Raw genomic sequence first — 24267 nt, forward strand, 5'->3', positions numbered from 1 at the left:
ACCTCTCGTATACCCGGCACGCTGCCTTGTACCGTGAACGCTTCTATTTGCTGTTCGCCGGGCTCTCAATGGGATCGAGCGATCTCGGATAACGCTACCGAGAGATCACTGACCACTCGAAAATAAGGAACTGGGGGGACTCGATCCAAGAGGAAGTTTCTTCCTGGATTCGTTGCGATCTCAGCCCTCTCGCACGATTTTTCTTACATGTGTATGACCTAACATTAGTCCTGGAGCTTCGAATTAGGGTCTAGTACCTTCAACGTCCGTTACTATTACTCTTACCACTTGAAACAAGCTTAACACTCGGTTCACGACTAAGGTTACGTTCAGCCATTTTTTAAATACTGTACAGCTAAAGAAATAAATATGTTAAAGACATTCTCACGGATGTGTACAATCTCGATAATTTTAAATTAAAAATATTAGAATACGTCATTTTGACGTAAACCTACTAATGTATCAATTTGGCACGTGGAGAGTGGGTCCTAAACCTAGCACTCGAGAAGACGATGGGCCCATCCTCATTGAAAATCGTTCTAAACGATCATTTCCCGAGGTACAGTGGTACCCAACAATCCCCCGAGTGTTAATGCCGAATTTTGGGCCCAATTTATAACTAAAAAATGGGACCAGAGTTCCCGTGGAAATTAGGGTACCGAATCTAGAGTGGGGATACGTAGGGTCACGGTATCTGGCGTGTAAACGTTATTATTTTGCGGCGAACGGGCCGAAGCGGGCCCAGTGAGGCCCCCGGGCCAAGTCTCGTCCGAAAAGACACGCGATCGAGCTCGTTTGACCGTCTCGTTTGGTTTTGTTTGGTTGCAGGGGCGAACGGAATGCGCAGGCGCGGCCGACAGACCTACACGCGCTACCAGACGCTCGAGCTCGAGAAGGAATTCCACACGAACCACTACCTCACCAGGCGGAGGCGGATCGAGATGGCACACTCGCTCTGCCTGACGGAACGGCAGATCAAGATCTGGTTCCAGAATCGGCGGATGAAGCTGAAGAAGGAGATCCAGGCGATCAAGGAGCTGAACGAGCAAGAGAAACAGGCGCAGGCGCAGAAGGCAGCGGCGGCAGCGGCCGCGGCTGCGCATCAGCAGCAAGCGGCCGGTGGGGGACCGGAGGGGGCCAACTAGGGGTACGCCCTGCACCGGAGCCCCCCTGACCACCCCACCACCAATCCACACCACCCTCTGCTAGCACCGCAATGTACACAGCTATATTAAAGGTGAGTGACTCCGATACTCATCTCTCTAATTTTTCGGGGGCCCGCGGGAACCCCCTCCCCCCAACAGCGAATTTTCTCATTTTTTGGAAATGTACTAGGATAGAGTCCCCTGATATTCCATGCGACATTCGCGTAGAATTAAGGGTTTAATGGGGGTGGGGGGGCTCCTCGAGTGACCCCCACAAAGTGGGGAATTTTTTCTTTTCTATCAAAAAGTACTAGTCTCTAGGTCAAAGCTACAACGTCTCACAATTTCAGGAGATCTCTCCTTCAACCCCCCTGGAAAAAAGTCGAAAGTTTTCTTTCCTGTCAGAAGGTAGTAAAATCGAGTTGATAAAAATCACTTCTCTAACACGTTGACTGCCATGACACCCCTATGTGGGTGACGGAATTATTTTTCTAGATTTTGAAATTAATTTTTACGTTAATTTGTCATTGTACCAAATTTTATTAGGATCTGTAAAATGCAAGAAAGTTGGAGGACTACTCAATATCATAAATTTAATTTTCTTCAATTTTTATTTCATTAAATAACTTACTCTGATTTTATGGAATTTTTTAGATTTCTAGTTCGGCAGTCAAAGTGTTAAGCGAATGTGGTTTCAAGCCCACAAGCGTTGTGCCCAGATCTCTCTAATTTTTCTGAGGGCAGGGGGGCTATCGCAAGGCTAGACAAGCAAAAGACATCCACAAGATTTCCAAAACAGTTCTCGTTACTTAAAAGACTCGAAGGAAATTTTTTCAATGGAAGGTATCGCGAAAATTGCTGATTTTTAACATGTTGCCCAGATTGCCCCCCTCAGTCTGCTAAACGACCAATTTCAGTCAGGTCCCTCCATCACGGTAATTTTCTTGCGAGTCGCGTTTATCGCTTGTCCACCTGCCGGCTCGAACCACCTCGTCCGCGTTCCGGTGGAAATTACGGGGCCCCTTTTAATTCGCTATCATCGAACTGGCATCGTCGTCACGTCAGCCAAGAAATGTATCATCTCCGCCGATCGAGTTTCTTGTAATTTCATATCTGCTCGGTCGTTCTTCGGGAGCGAGAGAGATTTTCAATTTTTCGCGTCTCGATGTCCGCTACCGAGGGCGGCCATTATCCGTGGGTAAAATTCGTAGTTACCCCGGCTTCCCATAGTTCGCCCGGTAATTTATGTAAATTCGTACGGCTCGTGAGCTGTTCTTTCTCTGCAACACACAAACTCCTACATCCTAGAACAAAAGTCCTCGGGCGATGTTCGAGGCCCCGAGCGATGTCTCTCTCCGAGCAATCCATTGTTTTCTTCTTTCCAGACTGATATACGACCGCCACTTTTCATTTCCAGTGACACGGTGGCTTAGAAATGGCCGATTAATTCGTGTTTCTCGTGTCGCCCCGCGAATCTTAATCTCTGCACGGACTGCTCCTTTGGCTTTCTTTGGGACGAGATGTGCCTACAGTTGGTGTCGCTGGCATTTTTCGACGGGTCGGAGCCTTTAACGGACGATTCGCTAGGGGATGAGACGTACTTCATCCGATGCGTTATTGTACTTCGTAGTGTTGCAACTTTAAACATTCTTTGGTTGAATGCTGTTTGAATTGCTGGACATGTCAGTTGCATCAGTCACGAGACCTTTGCGCATCTTTTCGCCGTTTCCTACTTTCTTTTCTAGCTTTCTAATGGGTAATTTATTCCATCGTTGATGGAATGCTTTGACAATTGTCCCGAGTGGACAAACACTGCACTCAAATGTCTTCGTAAAGGGAGACTGTAGATGTAGCAAATCTCATATTTACGGATCGGCAGAGTTAAGAAGCTTCTTCCTCTTCTTCGTCCCACAAATGTCGATTTAACCCCTCAGAGTTCGAAATGCTGAGAAATGTTTGAAAATTGATTAGTTGATTTCAGAAGGTGAGATTATTAGGTGCCGTGTGTTTCATGTATTATTGCTCGCTTCCTAGAAGTTGAAGATACCTGAGCAAAATATCAAAAAATCTAAATTATATAGAACTGCTACTCGTTGCCCTGGAAGAGTTAAAAAATTTGCAGACCATTTATTGTTACCGAAGATTGTTGCCAGGGGTTCAAAGAGTGCAAATTCACCCTCCGTGAACGAAATCGTGGAGAATTCGGTAGCCTGTTCCACTTCCATCCCGCAATCTGGCGAGTCTCAAGCAAGTTGTACGAGAGAGAGAAAGAGAGAGAGAGAGAGAGAGAGGGCCACCCTTGGTAACCTAAATTCGAAAGGGTTGAAGCAGCCCCGATGGTAATGGATTTTCCCAGGGCGTCGAGCACAGTGTTCCACCGGTGGTCGGCGAGCGCGCATTACGCCTTGATATATCATCGGAGGAAGTTACGGGGAACCTGAAGAAAATGTTGGCTAAAGAGTATTACGAATGTGGGCGGCTGGCTTTTAGCCGTTCCGGCCTTTAAAATTAAGTTTAGCCGGCACACTTAATGAGGATAAACCACCTGCGAGCGTGCCTTCATAATTTCCTAAGTTATTCTGTTTGCGTGCATTTAACTCGCGCCAGCCTGAACCTTCTGCATCTCAAGGGGTTGGCCACCCCCTCCCGCGCACAACCCGCTGAAATGTTGCCCCATCGTGATTTTCGTGTTTCTTCTTTTCCCGGGGCTTTACCGCGGATACCGCGGACGTTAACGAAGCGGCTCCGCAATTTCCTCGATTTCGCACGGCTCTCTTCATCGACCTCTGCGAGTTTTCAGAAGTGGTTCCTCCTCCGCCTCCTCTCGGAAAAGAATGCCTGCTTCGAGAATTCTCGCTTCTTGATCTTGCTCGAATTCGCCCGCTGTTATCTTTTCCGAGCTTGCTTCACAGCTCGTTTTATTGCCGTTTCGTTGGCAAAATTGTTTTTCCTGTAACACATCGTTCGCGATGCCAAGTCTCCTTTTAACACCTCGATCAATGCTACAGCAACCGTTAGATAAAATCAGAGTAATTTATTTATTGAAACAGAGTCACTTGCATTTTATAGGTCCACAAGCAAGTTTTGTGTGGAATTTATCAACGAGAAAAATTGATTTTTAAATCTGGCCTGGGTTAGGTGAATATCCTCAACGTGTCGATGGCTATTTGAAGATCATTAATTTGGAACTGAAAGGGGCACTTACAATATTGGTCATGTTTTTTTGAAACTTAAGACACAATTAACCCCTTAACTTGTACGCTCGAGTTAATTCGAGCGCGCCGAAGAGGCCAAAACTGTGCACACTCCAGATAATTCGAGCGGCGTTGTATTTTATGCTGCTATAATTTTTCACACTCGAATATAATCGAGAATTGAAAATAACAATGTGAAAGCAAAGAAAAAAAAAACGTTTTATTGATATTTATCATTTACATGGGGTTGTAAGCTATAACACTTATTTATTCAAGAATAAAATATAGCCTTTTTCCATGGAACAAAAGCGCAGTATATCAAAAGTTGATCTTTTTTGGCCGGTTTTTTTCAAAAAAAGTGTGCGTTAAGGGGATAAACGCGAATTTTCTCGGACTCCTTGCCTTGTGTAATAGAAGTAAATCATAATTCAAGCGCTTTCAAAACATTAAAAAACGAAGCTTCTTCGTGCTCTTGCTGGCGAATTGTCGTTAGCAAAACGCAATGTCAGAAGAGTTTCCGTTACGCCCGCGGCTAAATTTCGAAATAGAAAATTCGGGGCGGATTCCGAAGGAAAGTCGAGCTGCGGTTCAATATTTTCCAGAAGGATCCCTTGAAGCGGTCGGCGCGAGTCGCACGAATTCCGAGAATATTCGGAACTTTCACCGCTTTTCACCGCGCGCGCACGGAAAAAAAGGCAAAAGGGAAAAGTGAAAACGGCTAAAAAAGAAAGTAGAAAGTTTCCTAGTCAGGTAAAAAAAAAAAGAAGAAAAGGCGACACCCGTAGAAAACGTGGCGGCGGCAGTGTCTGCGTCGGAGATCCGCCGGTATAATTTGTATTTTGGTGGTGTTCGGCCATTCATCCCCGAGAAACGAACGACCCTTCGAATTGCTTGTACCGGGGGGCAATATCGGCAGTAAAAAAAGGTCTTCGGGTTTTCTGCGCTTTCGCCGGACTCGCCTAACCCTGCAGGCTCTCTTCTTTTATGACTTCTTCCATGTTTTCGTGAAAAAGATTCCTTGGGAAACCCCGGGCGATCGTCGGTTTAGTTCGAAGGCTCGGAAGCCGGTTAACTTTCGTTTCGATTATGTTTCGCTTCCTTCGTCATAATTAATGGAGTGCGTAGCTATTAAACGGAACTTTCTTTAGAGAAACTATACCGGCACGCTCCGCGTTATTGTCTTCGACGCAGGATCCTTTTAATAAATTTCGAAATTCATTATATTATGTATTCAGGCTCCGTAAGAAGTTTCATATTTTGATGTAAAGCGTGGCTCCTCGATTAGTAGACTGTGAATATTTATGCAAATCCGGCGTTTTAATTGATTTACTTATGAATTCAATGGGAACTTATTACCACATATTAAACGTAGTTTACATTTTTATTCAATTAGCCTTTGCCAGTTGCATCCGCTATTAAAGCGCAATTCGTAGTCTAATAATGCGATATGGGGAACATTCGCGACATGCCCGACAAAATGGGCACTTAGGTTTTAATGGAATGGCTGCCAGACACGATTAAAAACAAAGTCAACAGTTTTAGTGCTCGCCATCTTTCCTCGATCGGCTCGAACAGATGATTATGGCGTCACGCGGTTAATTAGCAGTGTCTCGATCGAAACGAATGGCAATCCCCGCGATTCCGCAACGGGTAGAGCACGATGACCTCGTTCGAAATCTCATTATCAGTCCACGGAGCGATTAACGCCCGCGGGAGGAGAAATTCCCGTGATAATTCCCGGTCCTACCAAATCATCTCCGTTCGACGGCTCGCGGAGATAAACGTAAAAGTTTATAAAGTTTCCCTTTGGCCGGCGGTATCTCATCGGCCAGAGGAATTCGCCAATTAACCCCACGAACTGCATCGTAATTGTAGGCTGCTTCCTGGGCGCCGATTCGACGATACTCTGCTCGGTGTGATGTTTAATCGATGCGCTCGTTCCTCCGGTTGTCGCAGTTCCCGATCGTTTGTCCGAAGGAGCCGTTCTAGAGTCCATTTTCCACCCTCGTATCGTTCGACTTTATTCGCGAACATCACGCGGAATTTTACATATGCGAATTTGAATGATAATGCCGAATTGCTGGACGCGTTATGTACTGTGTCACGCAGCGCACGTTCTCATGGAAATCGGGCTGAGATGGACGCTGGTTTAGGGCCGTTTTGGCGCAAAATTGGCCCCGGAACAACCCTTACGACCCTTTTCCATTTTCCCTCAAATTGGGTTCCCGTTAGATAGCACTGCGATTCCAGAAGGATTTATTTCAATGTTCTTCGGGCCTCGGTTAGAACGATAGTATTTGCAAAATTATCCTCCGAGCATTCCCTTCGGCCCTCTATTCTATTTTCCAATCAATCTTCCAATAAATCTTAGATTTTGAAAAAATTTCTAACGGCAACATAAAATATTTCTGAGTGTTTTGAGTGGGGACGAACTGGCCGATAATTTAATCATCCCCTAGACAAGCCTCCCGAACGCCTCTTCGGTTTATCAGTCTTCCTGACTGCATTGTAATTAGATGAAGCAACGATTTTTACACGTGAGTCTTACTTTCGTGTTTGTACATCGACAAAATATATCTAGAGATTACAACGGCCACGATGCGAGTAAAGATAATTGGTGATTTCGTAATTCGTCGGCGAAACGATTGTTGATGCCTGTTCCATAACGCCGGTTGAATATCATGCATAAATTGAAGGAATGCAACTATTATTATTTCCTCCACTGATCACGACCGGTCGGCGCGGCGGCAGGGACGGTATTACATCGAGAGAGGCGCTCTCTTTAGAATTTTGATTGCAAGAAATTGTTTGTTCGCCGGCCGGAAACAATCAGTTTCTCCTTCCCTACGTCGTTTATTTCGTCGGCTGTATTCTTTCTTGGGTCGGCAGGGTCTTTTCTGTTCTCGCGTTCCTCATCGGACAGGGCCGAGGGGCGTTTTTCAACGGCGCAAAGTAGATCGTTAGCCGGTGCATGGAACACTGCCAGAAACTATAATCGCGTCACGCTCGAATAGTAGCGGTCGGCGGTGGAAGTAACGTCGGTATCGGGACGGGAAATCGATTAGCGCGACGATAAATTCCGATTTGAGTTATATTACCATATTAATTACATATTTATGACGTTATTTGTTAGAAGCGGCGGTGCGCGCGCCCGCGTCCGCTCCGCTCGCGACCGTGTTTCTGTTGCATTGTTTCGCGCGCTCATTAAATCGCGCATTGATAGGGGGCCGCATTAAATTCGCGACCACGCAACCATGGCCTGATAATATAATGAGATATATACATATATTTCCCTTCCTTTTTTTCAGCCGTCGCGTTCATCTCTCTCTCTCCCTCTCTCTTCTCGCCCGCCGAATTTGCGTTGCGAATTTACATTTCATTGTCGGCGGGCCCGAGGCCCGACGTTTTTGTCGTTCCGCGTGCGGGGGACACTGTCCAATTAAGAAAGGCCCCGCGCTATCGTGGCGGCGGAGTCATGGCCGAAGAATTTGACGGACCTCTAGCCGTGCTTGCTTCCATACGTCACCTTTTTTCCTCGCCTAAATAAAGAACGGGACAACGCCGAGCTCTCGCGGCGTGTCCCGGCCCGACCCGGTCCGTTCGCCGATATACGCCAAGATAAATTTTGACAGTGAACAAGAAAAGGCAATTTAGAGGAATTTCGGCGATCTACTTTTATATAGGAAAGTTTGTGCCCGTATATGGCGGTGATAAATCGCCCCGCCAGAGTCTGAAAGCTAGAAATATTTAAAGGCATCTTCTCTCTCTCTCTCTCTCTCTCTCTCTCTCTCTCTCTCTCTCTCTCGACTCCGATATCGTGTTTCCGAGCGGACGGCCAAAACGCGTCTGCGGTTTTCTTTGTGAACGAAGGTTTTCTGCGTTCCCGGTCGAATAATATACTCGTCGATGCGAGAATCATCGAGCCCGCGGTATTCCTCGCCGCTTATTTCTGGGATCTCGTACATCTGCGTTAACGATGGAATTGGATATGAATGATTCATAGAGAAAAGTAGAGCCAACGTTGGTACGAGCAGCGGGTCGGCAAGTAGTATGAGCGATCCTTTATACGACCAGCTATCCCGTCGACGGTATAGCGATGCCATCTAGTGGCTCTAACGACATCTGACTTAATTATGGCCGCCTCACCCCTAGCTCTTGAGGGCGTGGTTAAGGCGGGGACGCCCGGCGACGACAATTTCGTCGCATTGGCTCGTCACTTTTCACCGTCTACCATGGTTCTACATTTTTCTTCCCGTGAAAATAAAATTCCAACGGGCTCTTTTCATTGCAACAATCACCGGGAAGTGTCTGGAAAAAGCTGGAAAACAAGTAGAACGGGTCGAAATAATTCTCTGGTTGGTGTAGTACTCCGCGGCACTATTTTTCGTTAATTGCTCGTTTCCGTCGCAGATGGCAGCACGGTTCAACGCGTCGCCGGTCGACAAAGTGGCTGGTCTGCCTTACCGACGGCTCAATCGGTACGGGACGTAATTTAGAGCCGCTCCTACTTACCGTGCTTAACGCCATTCCACGGTAGTCCAATGATTGCCGGTAATGCGTTTTATGGTTTGTTTTTATCGACGCGGTCGTACAGTAACTTACAGTGCTGTTTCTGGTTCTCAACGTCGGGCTCCCCTGTTCCAGACCCAGGGGAATTCCCGGCTCGTGTTTCCACGTACGGGTCGTATATGTGCACACGGGGTTATGTGTTCGAGGCGGGTCTCGGACCTGTCGCGTTTTCTCGAATAGCGGATTCTCACGATCATTCCAAATGATGTCGCGCAATTTAGGCGGTGTTGCAGGACACCGAATAAAACAGCGCGCGATTTTATTGCTACCGGTAAACCCTGATTCGGACAGATTGATGAATCCTCATCCTCCTACTATGTTCCCGCCCCTAATCCCACCACGTTTCTCCGTATTTCCTCGGCGCGTTCGAACCGACCGCTCCGTTGCTCGTCACCGGCGGGCCCTGGGATCTTTATTGGCTGTAAAGGAAGACATTTTACGATCCATAAAAGCGTTTATAGCGCTCGAGCAGTCTTACCTCGGTTCTTACACCCCAGTTATATCCATTACCCCTTCCGCGGCCTTTCCAAGGGCGGCCACCGGCACGCGCGCGCTCTCGCCGACGCCGCCTTCGAGATTTACAGGTTACGCTCCCGGTAACACCTCGTAAACTTGGCTTAACGACTTTAACCGGGCCTAACTGCTTCCTTCCTGCAATCAGACCCTGACCTACCTCCGGCGCAGACGTCCTAGAAAAATTTCAACGCCGCCACCTGCCGCGTCCAATGCCATTGCCTCGTCCGCAACGATTCACCGGCAAATCGCACCCTATCCTTTACAACACCTGCAAACCCTTTCTTCGACCGTACAAACTACCGGGACTAATGACCAACCTCTTTGACAATGGATAAGTAATCTTTCGACATTCAAGACCTACGGGAGGTAACGCAACAATGATCTGTTTTGCCCAAAGTACCTGTGCCTGTCACAACAACTTAACGACACCAATAGATCTTTGTACATTTGGAGTATACGCAAATTTATAAAAGACAAGGCTGTTTATTAAAGACCGTTTTGTGGCTATGAGGGTTTCTACAAAGATTCAAAGACGACCGACGATCGACTAGATTACGACGGTGTACCTTTCCTTCATAAACAGCTACACGGATGCTGGTTGTTTGTGAATCAGAATAGGTTGAGGGAAACAATGACGATAGCGCCGCGCGGATTGTTAATATCCCCGTGTGCAGCAGGTGCGTAGAATCCCTGTTTGAAGCGGGGCAGCTCGCGTCTCCGATGGCAGAGGCGTGGAGCCGTCGGTGTCCGCTGTTTTATGATTTGTTTTGATTACGGTTCATTACCATTTTACGCCTTTCGCTGCCACGTAACTGGCTGGCAATAATTCTTCGTTGTTGATTCTATCGCGACGTTTACGACCGTCATTATTAGCTGATACCACTTGAACTCTCGTAAAGTCTACGCCCGTGCGATCCGGCTCGTCCGGGACATCCGCCTGCACGCCGGCCGTTGGGCTGGCCTGTGCAGGGGGCTTCCCCCTGATCCTCGGGCTCCCCCCTCATGCTCTGGGGTTCTCTCTTTCTCTCTCTCTCTCTCTCTTCGGTCCGTTGGAGGGGAGACTTACGAGTTACGGGATCGTCCGGCAGATCGCGCCCTTGTACTTCGGCTACGTCTTAATGCCATACTTCATTTATCGAGGCCTCTCTCTTTCTCTCCGGCCTCTTATCTCGCCACGAGGAATCATCGTAGCCTTGGGCCTCTGGAACGAACTCCTCTCCGGGCTCTTCGTTCAGAGTCTCTTTCTTCGTTCTTCTCGCGTCCTGAGCTCTCCTGCTCGCTCTCCTCCGCTTATTATCTTCGCTTTCATTTCGTGCGCGCTTACTTTCTGTCGTAAATTCTGCCCCGCGAACGACCGGGAGCGTCGTATCGGCCCGATCTTGATGATTTCCGTATAAATCCAACACGCCGAGTAAATTTATCTCGCGCCGGACGGACGAATAATTGGATTTTGAGAAATGTCTCGCCGCCGTGATCCCATCTCGCCGCGCGCTTCGGAGAATTCTAGTTTTTCGTCGCTCGTCCCGCAACCCGCATCGTCGATCTCTTCATGCTCCGCGTTCGGATCGGAACCCGGAGGCTCTACTGAAAATTATCTTACTGTTATTCGAAACAATAAAGTTTGTATTCAATAAATTGCCGAATATTTAAATATAGTACGAGCAAGATGCTCAATTTCTCTTTTTCTTCTTTATAAAATGCTCTTGGTTCTGGAGTCGCAGATTCAACTGCATAGGATCAACACAAAAATGGGAAGTTCTTTATTCCAGTTTTACACCGTTCTTTCACTTGCACATTTATTTGTTGTTCCCACTCACAGTTCGCAGTTCCTTTGTTTTGTCAGTGCAACTTGCTGTACCGAACGCACAGTCGCGGTCCCAGCGTCCGAGGATTAGAGACGGCCCAACAAAGAGCCTTGCAGTTACACGCAACCTTGTGTAATCCCTGATTAAAATTCCGGTTTCAAAAGCGGTTCCCGAAGCTGGACCCCCCAAAAATCTTTCCAAATTCGTCGTACGCAATTACTCGAACGTTTCCCGCAGCCAGAGGGCTCTGTTAAGAACCCTTCATTCGGCTCCCCGGGATTAAGTGTTCGAGACTTATCAACTTAATGATCGCGATTTAAATACAAAAGGTTGGATCATATTGTAGTTTCCATAGTGGTAGTGCTTACTAGCTGCGTGTTTGCTGGCGAGGAGGGCTGCGGTGGGCTGGCAAACAGGCATAAACAAAAGCTTTTTCGCGGGGCTTTGATAGCTTAATAACCGCGGCGCTGATCCGGCGGAAGGCCCGAGGAAGCCGCGAATTTCGCAAAACCCGGTTTTGTACAGCCGGGTATTAGCATTTAAAACGTGAACAGCGCCCCGTCTGCCGGCGCCATTGGTCCGCATTTACACAACAATGAGGGGGCCGCACTCTAAAAACTCCCAGAATCCCCGGGCTCCGAAGTCAACGGAGGAAAGAGCGGCAGAGACGGCGGATGAAAAAGAAGAGAAACGGAGAATCGTAACGCCATCTCGATCTTTTCTTTGCTCTCTCGCTCCCCTCTCGCCCACCCTCTGTCCCCCTATCGTCTCTCCGGTTCTCTCTAAAGTCACCGTCTCTCTTCGTATCGTCTTTCTCTGTCCCTCTTTCTCCTCTATCGTCCCTCTGCCCCGATGCCACGGTTTGGATTTCGAGTTAGGAGACCGTGTGGGTCGTAGAACGGGACAAGAGAGGTCTGACTAGAGAACCTCTCGCAACACAAAACCTCAGGTTTCCACGAGGCTCTTTTTTTTACTCGGTTTTCGGGTCTTGGCTAGCCACAGAGAGGAGATGGCATATACGCTCCGTCTGGCTGAATATTTCTAACACACACGATACACACACGGACGGGCCGCAGAGCCTGATGGCCGGTTGCGGCGTTGCCAAATTATCTTACGTAACCGCTTAATTTTTCTCTGGCTCTCAGGATCGTTCCGATTTTTTTCGATTGCGAGGCTCATTCACTCGATCGCCATTAACACTTTCGCGGTCGACGATGTAATTGGCTGTCCGATCTGCAGATTATGGCAGGTGGGAGGGCCCTCGACTGTGCGTCACACCTTCGCGCGGATGACGTTCGATCATGCTTCTTCTTGTTGCGTGGGTGTCTGATAATGGTTGCAATGTCGATTTTAATTAAAGGACATCGAAAAAGTATTGTATTAATCGTTTAACGGAGACTACAGAATTAAGATGTGGTAGAATGAACCTTACGTGTTGGTTTCTGTTGTATTGTTTTACATGGTGTAGGTGTAGTTTGAGGTTCTAGGCTAACGTAATTTTTGTTTGAGAATTTTTGGAGTCCCTTCCTTAGAAATTGAAATTAATTCTTATCTTACAATTAGACAGTTTCGTGAAATTTTTCTGTAACCGCAATTAAGATGAAAAGCCTGTTAAAAGTTCACAAAAGTTTACATTCTAACCCAACAATTTTTATTCTACCATTCGTACAGATTCTAAAACCATAAATTCTGCAGTCTAATGAAAATTTGTAGCCTGTAAAAAAATGTATACATTCAGAAAAATGGATAGTACCTTTATTTCAATTCCACCGTGAACAGTTTTGTAATTCTCTAAAGAATTTTGTTGCCCACACTGATATTCATTAAACCATATACGAGTACATGTATCTAGATAAAAGTGACAGTCTGATAGTGAGGAATATTCGAAGCCGCACAATAGAAACAACTGAACAATATGAATAACAATAAAATTCGAGGCAGTATAAAATCGTTCAATAGTTGCAGAATGAAGCCGCGTAATAATTAATAAAAATCAGTAACTGCAAAAAATACACAACAAAAACTGTTTTTAAAATATTAATACGGTGTGCGCAATCGAACAAGATCGATTAATATTTGAAATAACTTTGGAATGGCGCTCTCTACGCGGAAGATCGTTCGGTATCGAGCATACTCTCACTCTGGACTCGCGATTCACGACTTGTCGCGTGGTTAAGCGCCGGGACGAACGTTTCACGAGCAGTTTTACGCCTTCTTCGTGCCGGTGGACAGAAAAAGTACTGGCTCGCCGGTTTTCTGGTACGTGTCTCGTGTGCGCGATTACACGGTTCGTTTAACGCGGCAAGAATGACCGTGCCGCGATGTCCATCAATCTCCAAACCCGCTCATATCCTGTCCTGGTCGGCGAATAATTGCCGGGCCGATAACGCGGCGTCGCCCCGGCGCTAATTAAAAAGTGAACGGCCGCGTTAAAACGGATATCGGCTCACCCGGGGAACGCGAGAGAGAGAGAGAGAGAGAGAGAGAGAGAGAGAGAGAGAGAGAGAGAGAGAGAGAGAGAGAGAAAGAGAGAGGGAGAGAGAGGGAGGGGGAGAGAACGAGACAGAGGCACACACGATGGTTGATCCCAACGCCGACACCATCTCGCTCGTTTCCAGTTTCGGACGCCGGCTTTATTTATACAGACCACCCGGGAGCAAGATCGCGTTGAAATAAAGTGGTACGAGCTAAACGTTCCTTGACCGCGCGAGCGCGTGATAAATATCCCGCGCGGAATTTATCATTGTTCACTTTACTTTATCGCGGGCCGAGATTAACGTCTGCACAGCGAGCGACTTCCGTCAATTTTGTCGTTCGCGCCTCGATCTCCCTTCTACTCTATCTTCCTCCCATCGTTAATTGCTCCAGATTATTTACACGCGGTTCCTTTCATTGTTCAGAATTTATCTCGGGACTACTCTCAAATTCATACTCAATTTTATGAAAATCAAAACATGGGAAATATTTATTTCGTTGAGTACAAATCTTGTTCCGTTTGAAAAATGTCCACGCACCATGAATGCATAAAAATCCGCATTTCAAACATGTTCATAGTATTCAAATGCACGTATAAATAATTATCTTAAGCAAATAAGATTTCCTTGCTTCATGTTCCACCGTATTTTGACAAAACATGGTATTGGATGCATCATCGAGTCGGACTGTAAAAGGTCCGAACGAGTATAACATCATCATCCCATTACCATACGTCGAAGTTCGGCAGAGTCGTGAAAGTCCGAGAAATTTTATCGCCGGCGCAGATGTACGATCAATGAGTTATAGTTAACGTTAGAGCGTCTCTACGAAGATTCTCGGTGTAATGCGTTCATTGTGCGGCTCCAGGACCCTCCGGTGCATCAGCTTTTCTTCATCCCCCCTCCTACCGGTCGTCTTCTCCCCGGGATCTCGTTGTCGTCGTCACACATTGCAATATTGAAATAACCTTTCTAGACTCTTGGTAAAGTTCCCGCAAACTTTCTTACGTTCGTGAACCCCGGCAGAAAGGCGAGCAACTTGGAAATTGTGTGCGACCGAGAGGACGGAACACGCTGCCTAATTGCGATACACTCCGCGGGACGCCTGGCACTGTTGAAAGATGCACTTATAAGTGCGAGGAAACCTCTTGAAAAATGGCGGACGCACGTGGCGTCTCTTTTCTGCATTTTTATACGGCCCAGCCTTCAATTTTGCTGCCACGACTGCTCCAGACTCTCGTGACTGACGCGGGATGATTTTACAACGCTATCATTAATCATGGGGCTCGGTGAAAATGATACCTGGTAATGATTATTACACCGTGGTTGCTGGTGGACATTCAGATTTTTGTAGTTTTCGTTTTCGTAATCGCTGAACTTTAGAAGTTGATTTTAAATCCAGAACACTAATCAGAAAAATAAGATGAATGCGAAGATATTGTTACATTATTTTTTACTACTTGCCATTGACTAGGACAATTTTTATACCGCATTAATATCCGCAGTCTGAATATCCAAAACTGAAACTGAGAAAAAAATGCTTTTCTTTTGCTAATTCTAACTAATTGTGCTTTTGCATTGTTGAACTTCCTGTTGGTCAACATGTCAGTTACGAAAGCAGTCTAAATGATTTTCTGCGAAGCCCATAGAAAAATCCCCGAATCGTATCGACACCGAATGGATTTAAATCGAACAAGGACAATTCCGGCCCCGTTTTACCGCCAGCTTGAATCCCGCTAATCCGTGTCCCGCCGACTTCTAATTACCTTGTCCAGCCGTAGCACACGAAGCGCGCGAACGGAAGGGGTTGTCCCACAATCAGCGGGATCCATCTTCTCCCCCCATCCCCGATGGCGTTGAAACAGTGAAGAGGGGCCGGGACTTCATAACACGGCAATTGGCGAGGCGTTTGGGGGTTGCGGGGGTGGGGTTTCAGAGACAATAGCCCCATGCACTCGGCGGGCACGGAGTAACCGTTGGCGTGGGGCATTCATCGCAGTGTGGCAGGAGGTTTAAAAAGAAGCGGGGGCGTGTTTGGCCGCTTCCTGCTTGTCCCCTTCGTTATTCTAATGCCCCGCAAACTTTTGCGCGTCTTCGTAAATCACTGTGGGTGGGGTCGAACGGTAGCCGGTGCATCGTTGTGCAAAATTATCCCGACATCGGTACCGCTTTCCCCATTAAATTTCCGACGAAAAATGGACGCGAGTCGAATAAAAGTTTCGAATGAAAGTTTACGTTTCTTCGTCGAGTAAATCATGGTCTCCGTAGCCCTACCCTTAAAAGAGCGTTAAAAGTTCAGGTGGTGGGAGCGGTGGCGAAATATGAGAACTAATTGCGACGCACTCCGCGGGGAGTTGAATCTGAAAAGGGGGTTGGAATTCGGATGGGGTGGTGGCGGTGGACCGGGGTGGTTCTCTTCCTCCCTGTCCGTAGGAAAACTTAAGAAGGAACCGGAGACGTAAAAGGGGGACGGACGCAGCCAACAACATAGTTATATGCCCGAGCATGCTGCCAGCTACGCCGGCGTGTTTTTCATTTTCTTTATATCACCCTTGACGCTCGTAAAACCATTACCCGTGACCGAGCGAACGCAACTTCTATGGAAACCGTATCGGTGTGCACACGTCCACACCGGCGCGGCGCGCCGATCCGCGCGCGGTCTTTGATGATACTGGAACTTCTTCTGCAGCTTCCTCCGTCCCGTCGCGCGCGAGAGAGGGAGAGAGAGAGAGAGAGAGAGAGAGAGAGGCGAACCCAATTTCCTCGGCGACAAGCACCCCTCGGATTTCCTGCGATCTCGAACTCGCTTCCACCAGCGTGCATCAGCGAGCTCCCGCTCGCCCACGGGATGGATTCAGGCTTGCTCGATACCGATTACTCATGCTCCTCCCTCGACGTTACTCTCCGCGTCTACGCTGCGCCGTGGATTTGCCTGATGATGACTCTGTTTGGTGCCGGGACGCTTTGGATTGGGCATCGAGGGGCTATTACTTAGGGAAAACGATTCATTCTTCTTATTTTGGGGTGTGCATTTCATACGTTCGTATCTCTGGACTTTTGGCTAGTGCTCACCGATCGTTCAGCAATGCTAGAACCAATTGATTGCAATAAGGAGTAGCATGAAAAGAACTAAACACAGTCATTTCTTTATATATGTCGCCGAGGCATGGATGATAAATGTCGCGGGTATAACGCCGTGAGGGGCTACGAAGATCGAGAGGTGCCTCGGCCGCCGAGGACTATAAACATAACACGGATCGGGTACGTCTGCTAGACGATACACGTCGCTGGCAAGACCCGTCTTGCTGACATATATCGAGAATTCACTGTACATTCCAAGCGCCGCCGGTATCCTCAAATGGGGATATTTTTTTCAACTGATCATAATAATAAGCTGTTTTTCATATGTAATTTAACTTTTGGCATTAATCGTCTTAAACATATAAATACATACCATTTAGAGGACAAATTTTAAAATAACAACCCAAAGTTAGAATTACTCCAATTCAGCTGTCCCAGAATGAACGATTCCATTCTGTAATTCAGAATCGTTCGCTAAACGAATTTTACGCACATCTTTACCCGCTCAGATCATTATTGTAAAGCGTCCGGCGATAAAGCGTCAGTATAATTTCTTTATTGGTTCGATAGTTTCCCCGTAGCTTGTTAAACTCGTGCAACCGAAATGCTCTGAACAGTCCATTACACTTGAGTGCTATACCAGAGAGAGAGAGAGAGAGAGAGAGAGAAGAGAGAGAGAGAGAGAGAGAGAGAGAGAGAGAGAGAGAGAGAGAGAGAGAGAGAGAGAGAGAGAGAGAGAGAGAGAGAGAGAGAGAGAGAGAGAGAGAGAGAGAGAGAGAGAGAGAGAGAGAGAGAGAGAGAGAGAGAGAGAGAGAGTGAGAGAAGGAGAGAGGAAAAGAGAGTGAGATAGAGGCAAAGAGAGCAAAGGAAAGTGAAAGAGAGGGAGAGAGAGAGAAGGAAAGGGATACTCTGATGTGTAGATAAGTCAGTTAGCGACTCGCTCTAGCGCGTTCCAGCGTCGAGGCTTTTTTGCGTAGCTCGCTCTCTTATTGCTCTCCTCTCTCCTTTACTCCTGCTCACTCCTGGCGGGTGATTCATCATCGGCGTCGTCCTCTCTCCTTTCTCTGGCTCGGTTGGCTGGCTGGACTGGCTGGCTGGCTCGCTGGCTTGCTTGGTTTCTGGCTTTCTGGCCCCTGGACCCCTCTATACCCTCTCACCCTTTTCTCACTCTCTCCCTCTCCCTCTATCTCTATACCTTCTCTGTGCTTCTCTCTGTATCTTTCTCTCTGTCTCTCTTTCGCTTCCTTTCTGTCTCCTCTATCACTCGCTCCTTCGTCCTCTTCCTTCTCTCGGACCTATGTACTCGTTTTACTCCTACACTGGAGCCGTACCAACATGCAGTTCTGGCTCGGCAGGGCGCTCTTTCTCGCTGTTGGCTTATAGGTATTCCCGCATTTCTCCCCGGCACATCCTGGAGTCTGCGACCGCCGAGATATCTGTACTCATCCGCTTAAAATTTCAGGCGGACTCGCGCCGCCCGGCTGCAACCTGCTCGATTCACACCTCCCTGTGACGTTTTAATATCCTCGATACCGCTCCCCTCTAATCAGTCTCGGGGAGTGGGGCTAATCGAGGAATTCCTATTTCTTGAAATCCCAATGGACCTTTCTGATCAGTCTCAGCATCGGTAATAACCCTAACCCGTAATCACGGACGTGCGGTCTGTGAGATCTCTAAGCAATTTAGTTTCCCATATTTTTCGAGGAAGTCTGATACTTTCTAAACATACATACTTATATCGACACAGAAACATAAGCAGCTCTCTCTAAGCAATCACTACAATCTTAATTCTTTCATGTATACTGTGAAAGGGAATTGAAAGTATCAACCCTTAACGGTCCGGAAGTACTTCAAGTTTACTTCCCACCAGGTTCAAGCTATTTTTCAACATTTTTATATCAAGTATAGAAAGGAAAATATGTATATTTTAGTGAAAATTTATTAATATATATTCAGAGTAACAGGATAACAAGATGATTTAAATTTGATTTTTGCCTCCATGTACGCGGCACTGGACCCAGTAAGTAAAAGTGCCATGCCGCTTGTACGGCGGCATTGGTCCGTTAAGGGTTAATAAACAAAGGAAATATAAAAATCTATATGTTTTCAATTCGTTGTCGAGTCGAGTAACACTGATTTTTTCACTTCCTCTTGTCCAGGGTTAAACATTTCTGCTGCGTCGATCCATAATTGTCTCTGATGTCGATTCCCGATCAGTCCGCGCATCTCTAACATCCAACCCTTACGTCCACCCCTGCGCAAAGCGACACGATGTTCAAACACCGCCGGTTCCCTTTCGGCCTGAGGACATTCCCCGATGTATTCCATCGCACCCGGCCCAAGATATCTGCGCAGCCAGGTACACCCACTATAAGGGCGAGTGCGCGTCGCTATAAAACATACGAAACGATATATTACCCGGCGATATCACTCTCCGGCACGAGGCGATACGGTAATATTTCGCCGGGGGAGAAACGCGCTTGGAAATGTTGTCGGTGTCGGCGGTGTAAACACTGCGGGGGCACGGCAGAGATCACCGTTGCCCGGGACTCGAATAAAAGGGGGGCCACCTCTTATTTCCTGCTGACTCTCTCTCTCTCTCTCTTTCTCTCTCTTCCCCCCCTCTCTCCCATTTCTCTCGGTTACTGACGTGTTCCTTCGTCAACGCGGTCGAATATGATGCTTTTCTGCCGCGGCAACGTCCGACACCAACGATTCAATTATACGAGACACGGAACTGTGCTCGAGCCCGCTGCTCCAACGATTGATAGCCGTGATCCTGGCGACATACGCTTCGGGTTCCCTTAGAATCGCGTGGGCGTCAGCCTCCGAAGCGTAGAGACAGTAGAGACACTTCTCGAGGTTCGAGGAAGTACCCTAACTTCGCCTCTCTTCGGAAATGTTCGTTTCCACGTGGAAGTTTTCGTCGTGTTCACGCCGTGGCTCAATTTGATTTCACTTGAACACGTACAATAACATTTATCAATGTAATATAAAAGTACAACGACTAGGAACAATCTCCGAGGAACAATGCTGTTACTCAACCCTCGGCACTCGAATGGCGACTCTGAGGTGTCCCTAAAAATTGCTACATCATTATTCAAAATATTTTTTACACATTTCTTGATATCCAATGAATTACTAAACATCAGTTTCGTACACTATCGCAAAGCGCAAAGTGTTAATACCGATGACTAGACTGTAGATTTTATGCATTTACGACACAAATGAGAAGAGACGCAAAACCAGTAAAAGCATTAGAAAAATTGAAAAATATCGTTCCACTATTCTCAACCTATTGGATCAATTCAGAAAGGAGACGAATTTGTATTTTACTTTAGTTTTTACTTTACATAAAGACCCGCTGCCTACTTCTGAACGAATGTCCTCATTTCACTTACCCGCCCACTGAGGAAGGGGTGACTCTGCAAGAATCGTCGGCATTCAACCGCATGTTCCTTTAGTGCAGGACTTCGTGTTCGTGGAGTTCGATAAGAGCGAAGGATTCGGGGCTGTCGATTGCGTGTATCGAGTAAAACTGCGGTTCTGAAACATTTCGTGGTCCTCGAGCGGGAAGGTAGTCTAGCCAGGACTACCTTCGGTTCGGAAGGTGGGATTCCGGTAATTCGACGCGTTCGGTAGAACGGAGGAAGACCGATGGAGCCGAACCCCATAGGGGAGCGAGGAAGAGGGTGTTCCTGTGGGATGGGGATGCCGGGGCTAGACAGGGACAAAGGGGAGGGAGAAAGAGATGGATAGATAGAGAAAGCTTGATACAAGGAGAGAGAGATAGTGAGTGGGTTGGGTGTACCGGGGGATAGAGTAGGGGCGGGAGGGCGTTCCACGGCACCCTGCATGGGGTAGCTTGCAACCTCACGCGACACTAGAGCCATCTATATCCCCGGAGATTTATGAGTTCCTGGTGCAGCGGCTGCTCGCAGCAACTACACACCGCCAGGAGAGTATCGGGTCCGGGTACGGTGTTGGTGCTGCCCCCTGTCGCGACGGGCGTGCTGTTGCCCCGCGGGGGTTACGCGCAATTCGCGCTCGTGCAACGTCGCCCTGATAAAAAACCTGCGACTCGATCTCAATCCGATGCTTCTGCGAACTTCCTCTCTCTTTCGAGGCTCCTCGCTCTGTGTCCCTTCGAGCCCCACACACCCCCGCGCGCACTCCGTCGCCGACACGCTGCGCCGAGTCCGAGCTCTGCTGGTCGGTCGGTTCGTTTGTTGCTTCTCTCTGTCCCTGTGCGTTGTTTTCCCTCTCTCCCTTTCTCCGTTTCGTTCGTTCCGTTTCTCTCTCGCTCCTCCGCCTCCTCGCGGTCACGGAACTTGAAATATCGATCATCATTGTGTTCCCCGCGCGTTTATGGACTGCGAACGCATTGAAATTATAGTTCCACGCCGGTGCGGGGGCTGCGACCGCGAGCCCGCTAGCCTCGCGCCGGACTCGGCACGTGAAGTATGATCACCGGCGTCGTTTATCATACTTCGGTGCGTTTTTTCAATTTTTAAACGGTACTGCCCGGTGGTGATTCTGGGGCGGTTTTGCTAAGCAGTGGTGGTTCCCGACGATCGCGACGGTTTTTCGGGGAGGGTGAGAACACGATTTTGCTCTTTAAAGTCTGATCGTTGGTTATACTCAGAGGCGGTCTTTCAATTTTTAACTGGTCCTAGGGGCTGATGCTTATGCAGTGGGTTTGTCGAGTAGCGGCGATTGTGACGATTTTTGTGGGGAGGGTTGATGAGGAAGGGGAAAAAGATATGAAAGAGACACGAAACGATACTACTTTTACATTTGATCGTCCATCAGACTTTGATAAGGATTTTTAATTTTTGTCTGGCCTCAGGTCCTGGAGACTCTAGGGTAGTTTTGTTAAGTAGCGATTTTTGAGCGAGGGTTAATGCGGAGGTGTAAGGGACACGAAACAGGACGTTATTTTGATTGTTTAGCATAGTTTGTACGAGGATTTTTAATTTTCAACCGGCCCTAGGTTCTGGTGCTGTAGGGGTGGTTTTGTTAAGTAGCGACTATTGCGCCGATATTTATGGGGAAACGAGTGAAGAAGGTAGTAGAGGGTTTAAAATAGGATGTTCTTCTTTGAAACCTACCCTCAAATTAGTGTTTCATTGTAGAGGGGTCTGGGAACGTAATAGGGGTTGAAGGATTTGGTTAGAATCGTTTTTTAATTCGCATTGGAGGAAGTCGTAGACAGAGAATCAGATTGCTTCAATGTTTTTTGATTTGTTGCAATGAGCTTCGATTTTGACATCAAGGAATGAAACTGTGGGTATGATAATATTACTAACAATAATATTTTATAATTTTTCTTCCTTACTCGCTCTTATAAGCAGACGAGTGTTCAAAGGATCGAACAGATAGTTCCCTGATATAATAGGTACAAAATATAATACCGTACCAGAGAATAATAATATTGAAAATTGTAACATAATCGTAATAAAATAAATAGATAATAGTAAAGGACACAATAACTTAGGAAGGGAAGAAATGAACCAATATTTATACGTGTAAATTGCAGCCTAAAATGACAAGGATAATTTCCAGTAAAAAGATAAAATAAAAATTGTAGAAGTGGTGGCAATAAGGAAGTATAGATTGTAAAGGAAAGGATCGCGGGATAGAAACGGTGTGCAAAAGGAATCGGGATAGAGGATCGACGGAAGGAAAGGCACTCGTGGGTCGAGATTTTTCAAGTGCCCCCTCGACGCGGCCGTCCATTCGCACAGCCCGCGATATCCTGCAGGGGTAACCGATGAAAATAGCGCGAGAGTGGGGTTTACCGGTGGCAGCACGAGGGTACGGTACGACGACAACGATATGAGTACCGGTATCTACCTACCTATGCTTCTGCTCTCCAACCCGAACGCCCCACCCTCTTGATGCGGCCGGTTTACGAGCAACCTGTGGTAACGAGAGCGATAGATAATAACCGCTCCGTGCTCAACCCCATCCCCTTTCCTCTTCCTCTCATGCTCTATCTTTCTCTCCTCCTCTCACACTCTCATTCTCTTTCTCTCTCTACTATATCCCGGTGCCCGGCCCCTCGCACGTTGATATTACCTTCGGTTATTTTTTCTCGATTCGCTCGATACGATTTCTTCGACACTTACCACCCCCGCTTTGCAACCCTTGCGATATTCAATTCTCGCAATTCGTTTCCGATCTCGCGTTCAAGGTTAACTACTTTTATTCTCTGTGTTTGCTCTTGGATTTTTGGGATACGATTGCTGAATTGCCATACCCCGAACAATCCTACAAAATTCAAACAATTCTTTTAACAAAGCTGAGACCAGAAAGTTACAGTTTAATACACTTAGAGAATTAAATATGTATATGTCGCATTGTACTATTCGAGTGAAAATAATTATTTGCGCTAGGTCTATCAATAGATAATTTTATTTCGACATATAAACATTTTTTTTTTGTCATGTTCTGCCCTGAAGAATGCCACAGTCAGTGGCCTCGAGAACTAAATTTTCAAGATTCTGCTGACAGGAACGCGCTCTCTAATAAATTATATTTTTTGGAAATAAATGTGGACAGCATCCAAAGGGGAATTTATAGGAAAGTGATAGTTATCCAGGGCGAGCCCTGATCCCGGAGTGACGGATAAGGTTGTTTTGCCGGGCGTCGCATCGAGATTTGTGCTCTCGGTTTTTGCGAGCTTTAAGCAACATTAGACTCTCGACGTAAAGGCACGCGGAACGGGAATTTATTGCGGCTTAAAAAGTCCGGCTTCCTTCGGAAATCCTGATAAATGCGCGAAGAAGCAACGCTCGTGTACGTACATTAAACTCACGGGTGCCTGCTCGTTGCGCACAGCCACGCCGGAGAAGCTAGAAGGCGAAGTGACTCTAGGCCGAAAAGCAAACTACGCCAAAAATGAAATACCGCCGCGGTACAAACAAACCTAGCAGTTATGGGGGCGGTTCCTGTAGCTCCTTGAATAAATTCCGGGGATTTCTTCCTGCTCGATGGCGACGTCTTCGTGCGACCGTCGGTGTAATCCCTCTTCAAGTTTGCACGTTCGCCCAATTTCGCCGTTAAAAATTAGTATTTACAACTGATAACCGTCAGTGCTATTTTCAGAGAATTTATTCCATTATTTTTAAGAAGCAGAAGAATAGAATTGATTTGAAGTACGTTGATCCTCATTTACAACTGATAATCGTCAGTGCTATTTTCAGAGAATTTATTCCATTATTATTAAGAAGCAGAAGAATAGAATTGATTTGAAGTACGTTGATCCTCTTATGGCCTTGGAAATTCTACCCTTAATGATTCTCTTCGTGATTGAAAGGCTAGCATTATTTATTGTCACAGATACTCAGTTGAAACTTACCTGTTGTTCATTGTGTGATTCGATGGAGTATACAACAATTTTTAGACGTAAAATGATTTCCTAATTTCTGGTAGACTAAAACTTAAAAATTGAATAAATAGAGGTTCAACAGATTTTTGA

The 24267-nt window shown here is 46.9% G+C and overlaps 1 protein-coding gene across 2 annotated transcripts in view; it reads left to right on the forward strand.

Moving 5' to 3' along the window:
• The window catches only part of Ubx (ultrabithorax), a 203305-nt gene that overhangs the window by 173020 nt on the left and 6018 nt on the right, over nucleotides 1–24267 (forward strand). Inside the window, exons 2-3 of one of the 2 annotated variants that reach the window (XM_076786437.1) lie at nucleotides 829–1237; nucleotides 1496–1553. In XM_076786437.1, the coding sequence (XP_076642552.1) occupies nucleotides 829–1145 (317 nt within the window). In that variant the 3' untranslated portion in view covers nucleotides 1146–1237; nucleotides 1496–1553. The remainder of the gene's footprint in view (nucleotides 1–828; nucleotides 1238–1495; nucleotides 1554–24267) is intronic. The other variant, XM_076786436.1, reaches the window with a different exon arrangement.

The sequence above is a fragment of the Halictus rubicundus genome, chromosome 4, assembly GCF_050948215.1.
Source record: "Halictus rubicundus isolate RS-2024b chromosome 4, iyHalRubi1_principal, whole genome shotgun sequence".
In the NCBI taxonomy this organism is placed as follows: domain Eukaryota; kingdom Metazoa; phylum Arthropoda; class Insecta; order Hymenoptera; family Halictidae; genus Halictus; species Halictus rubicundus.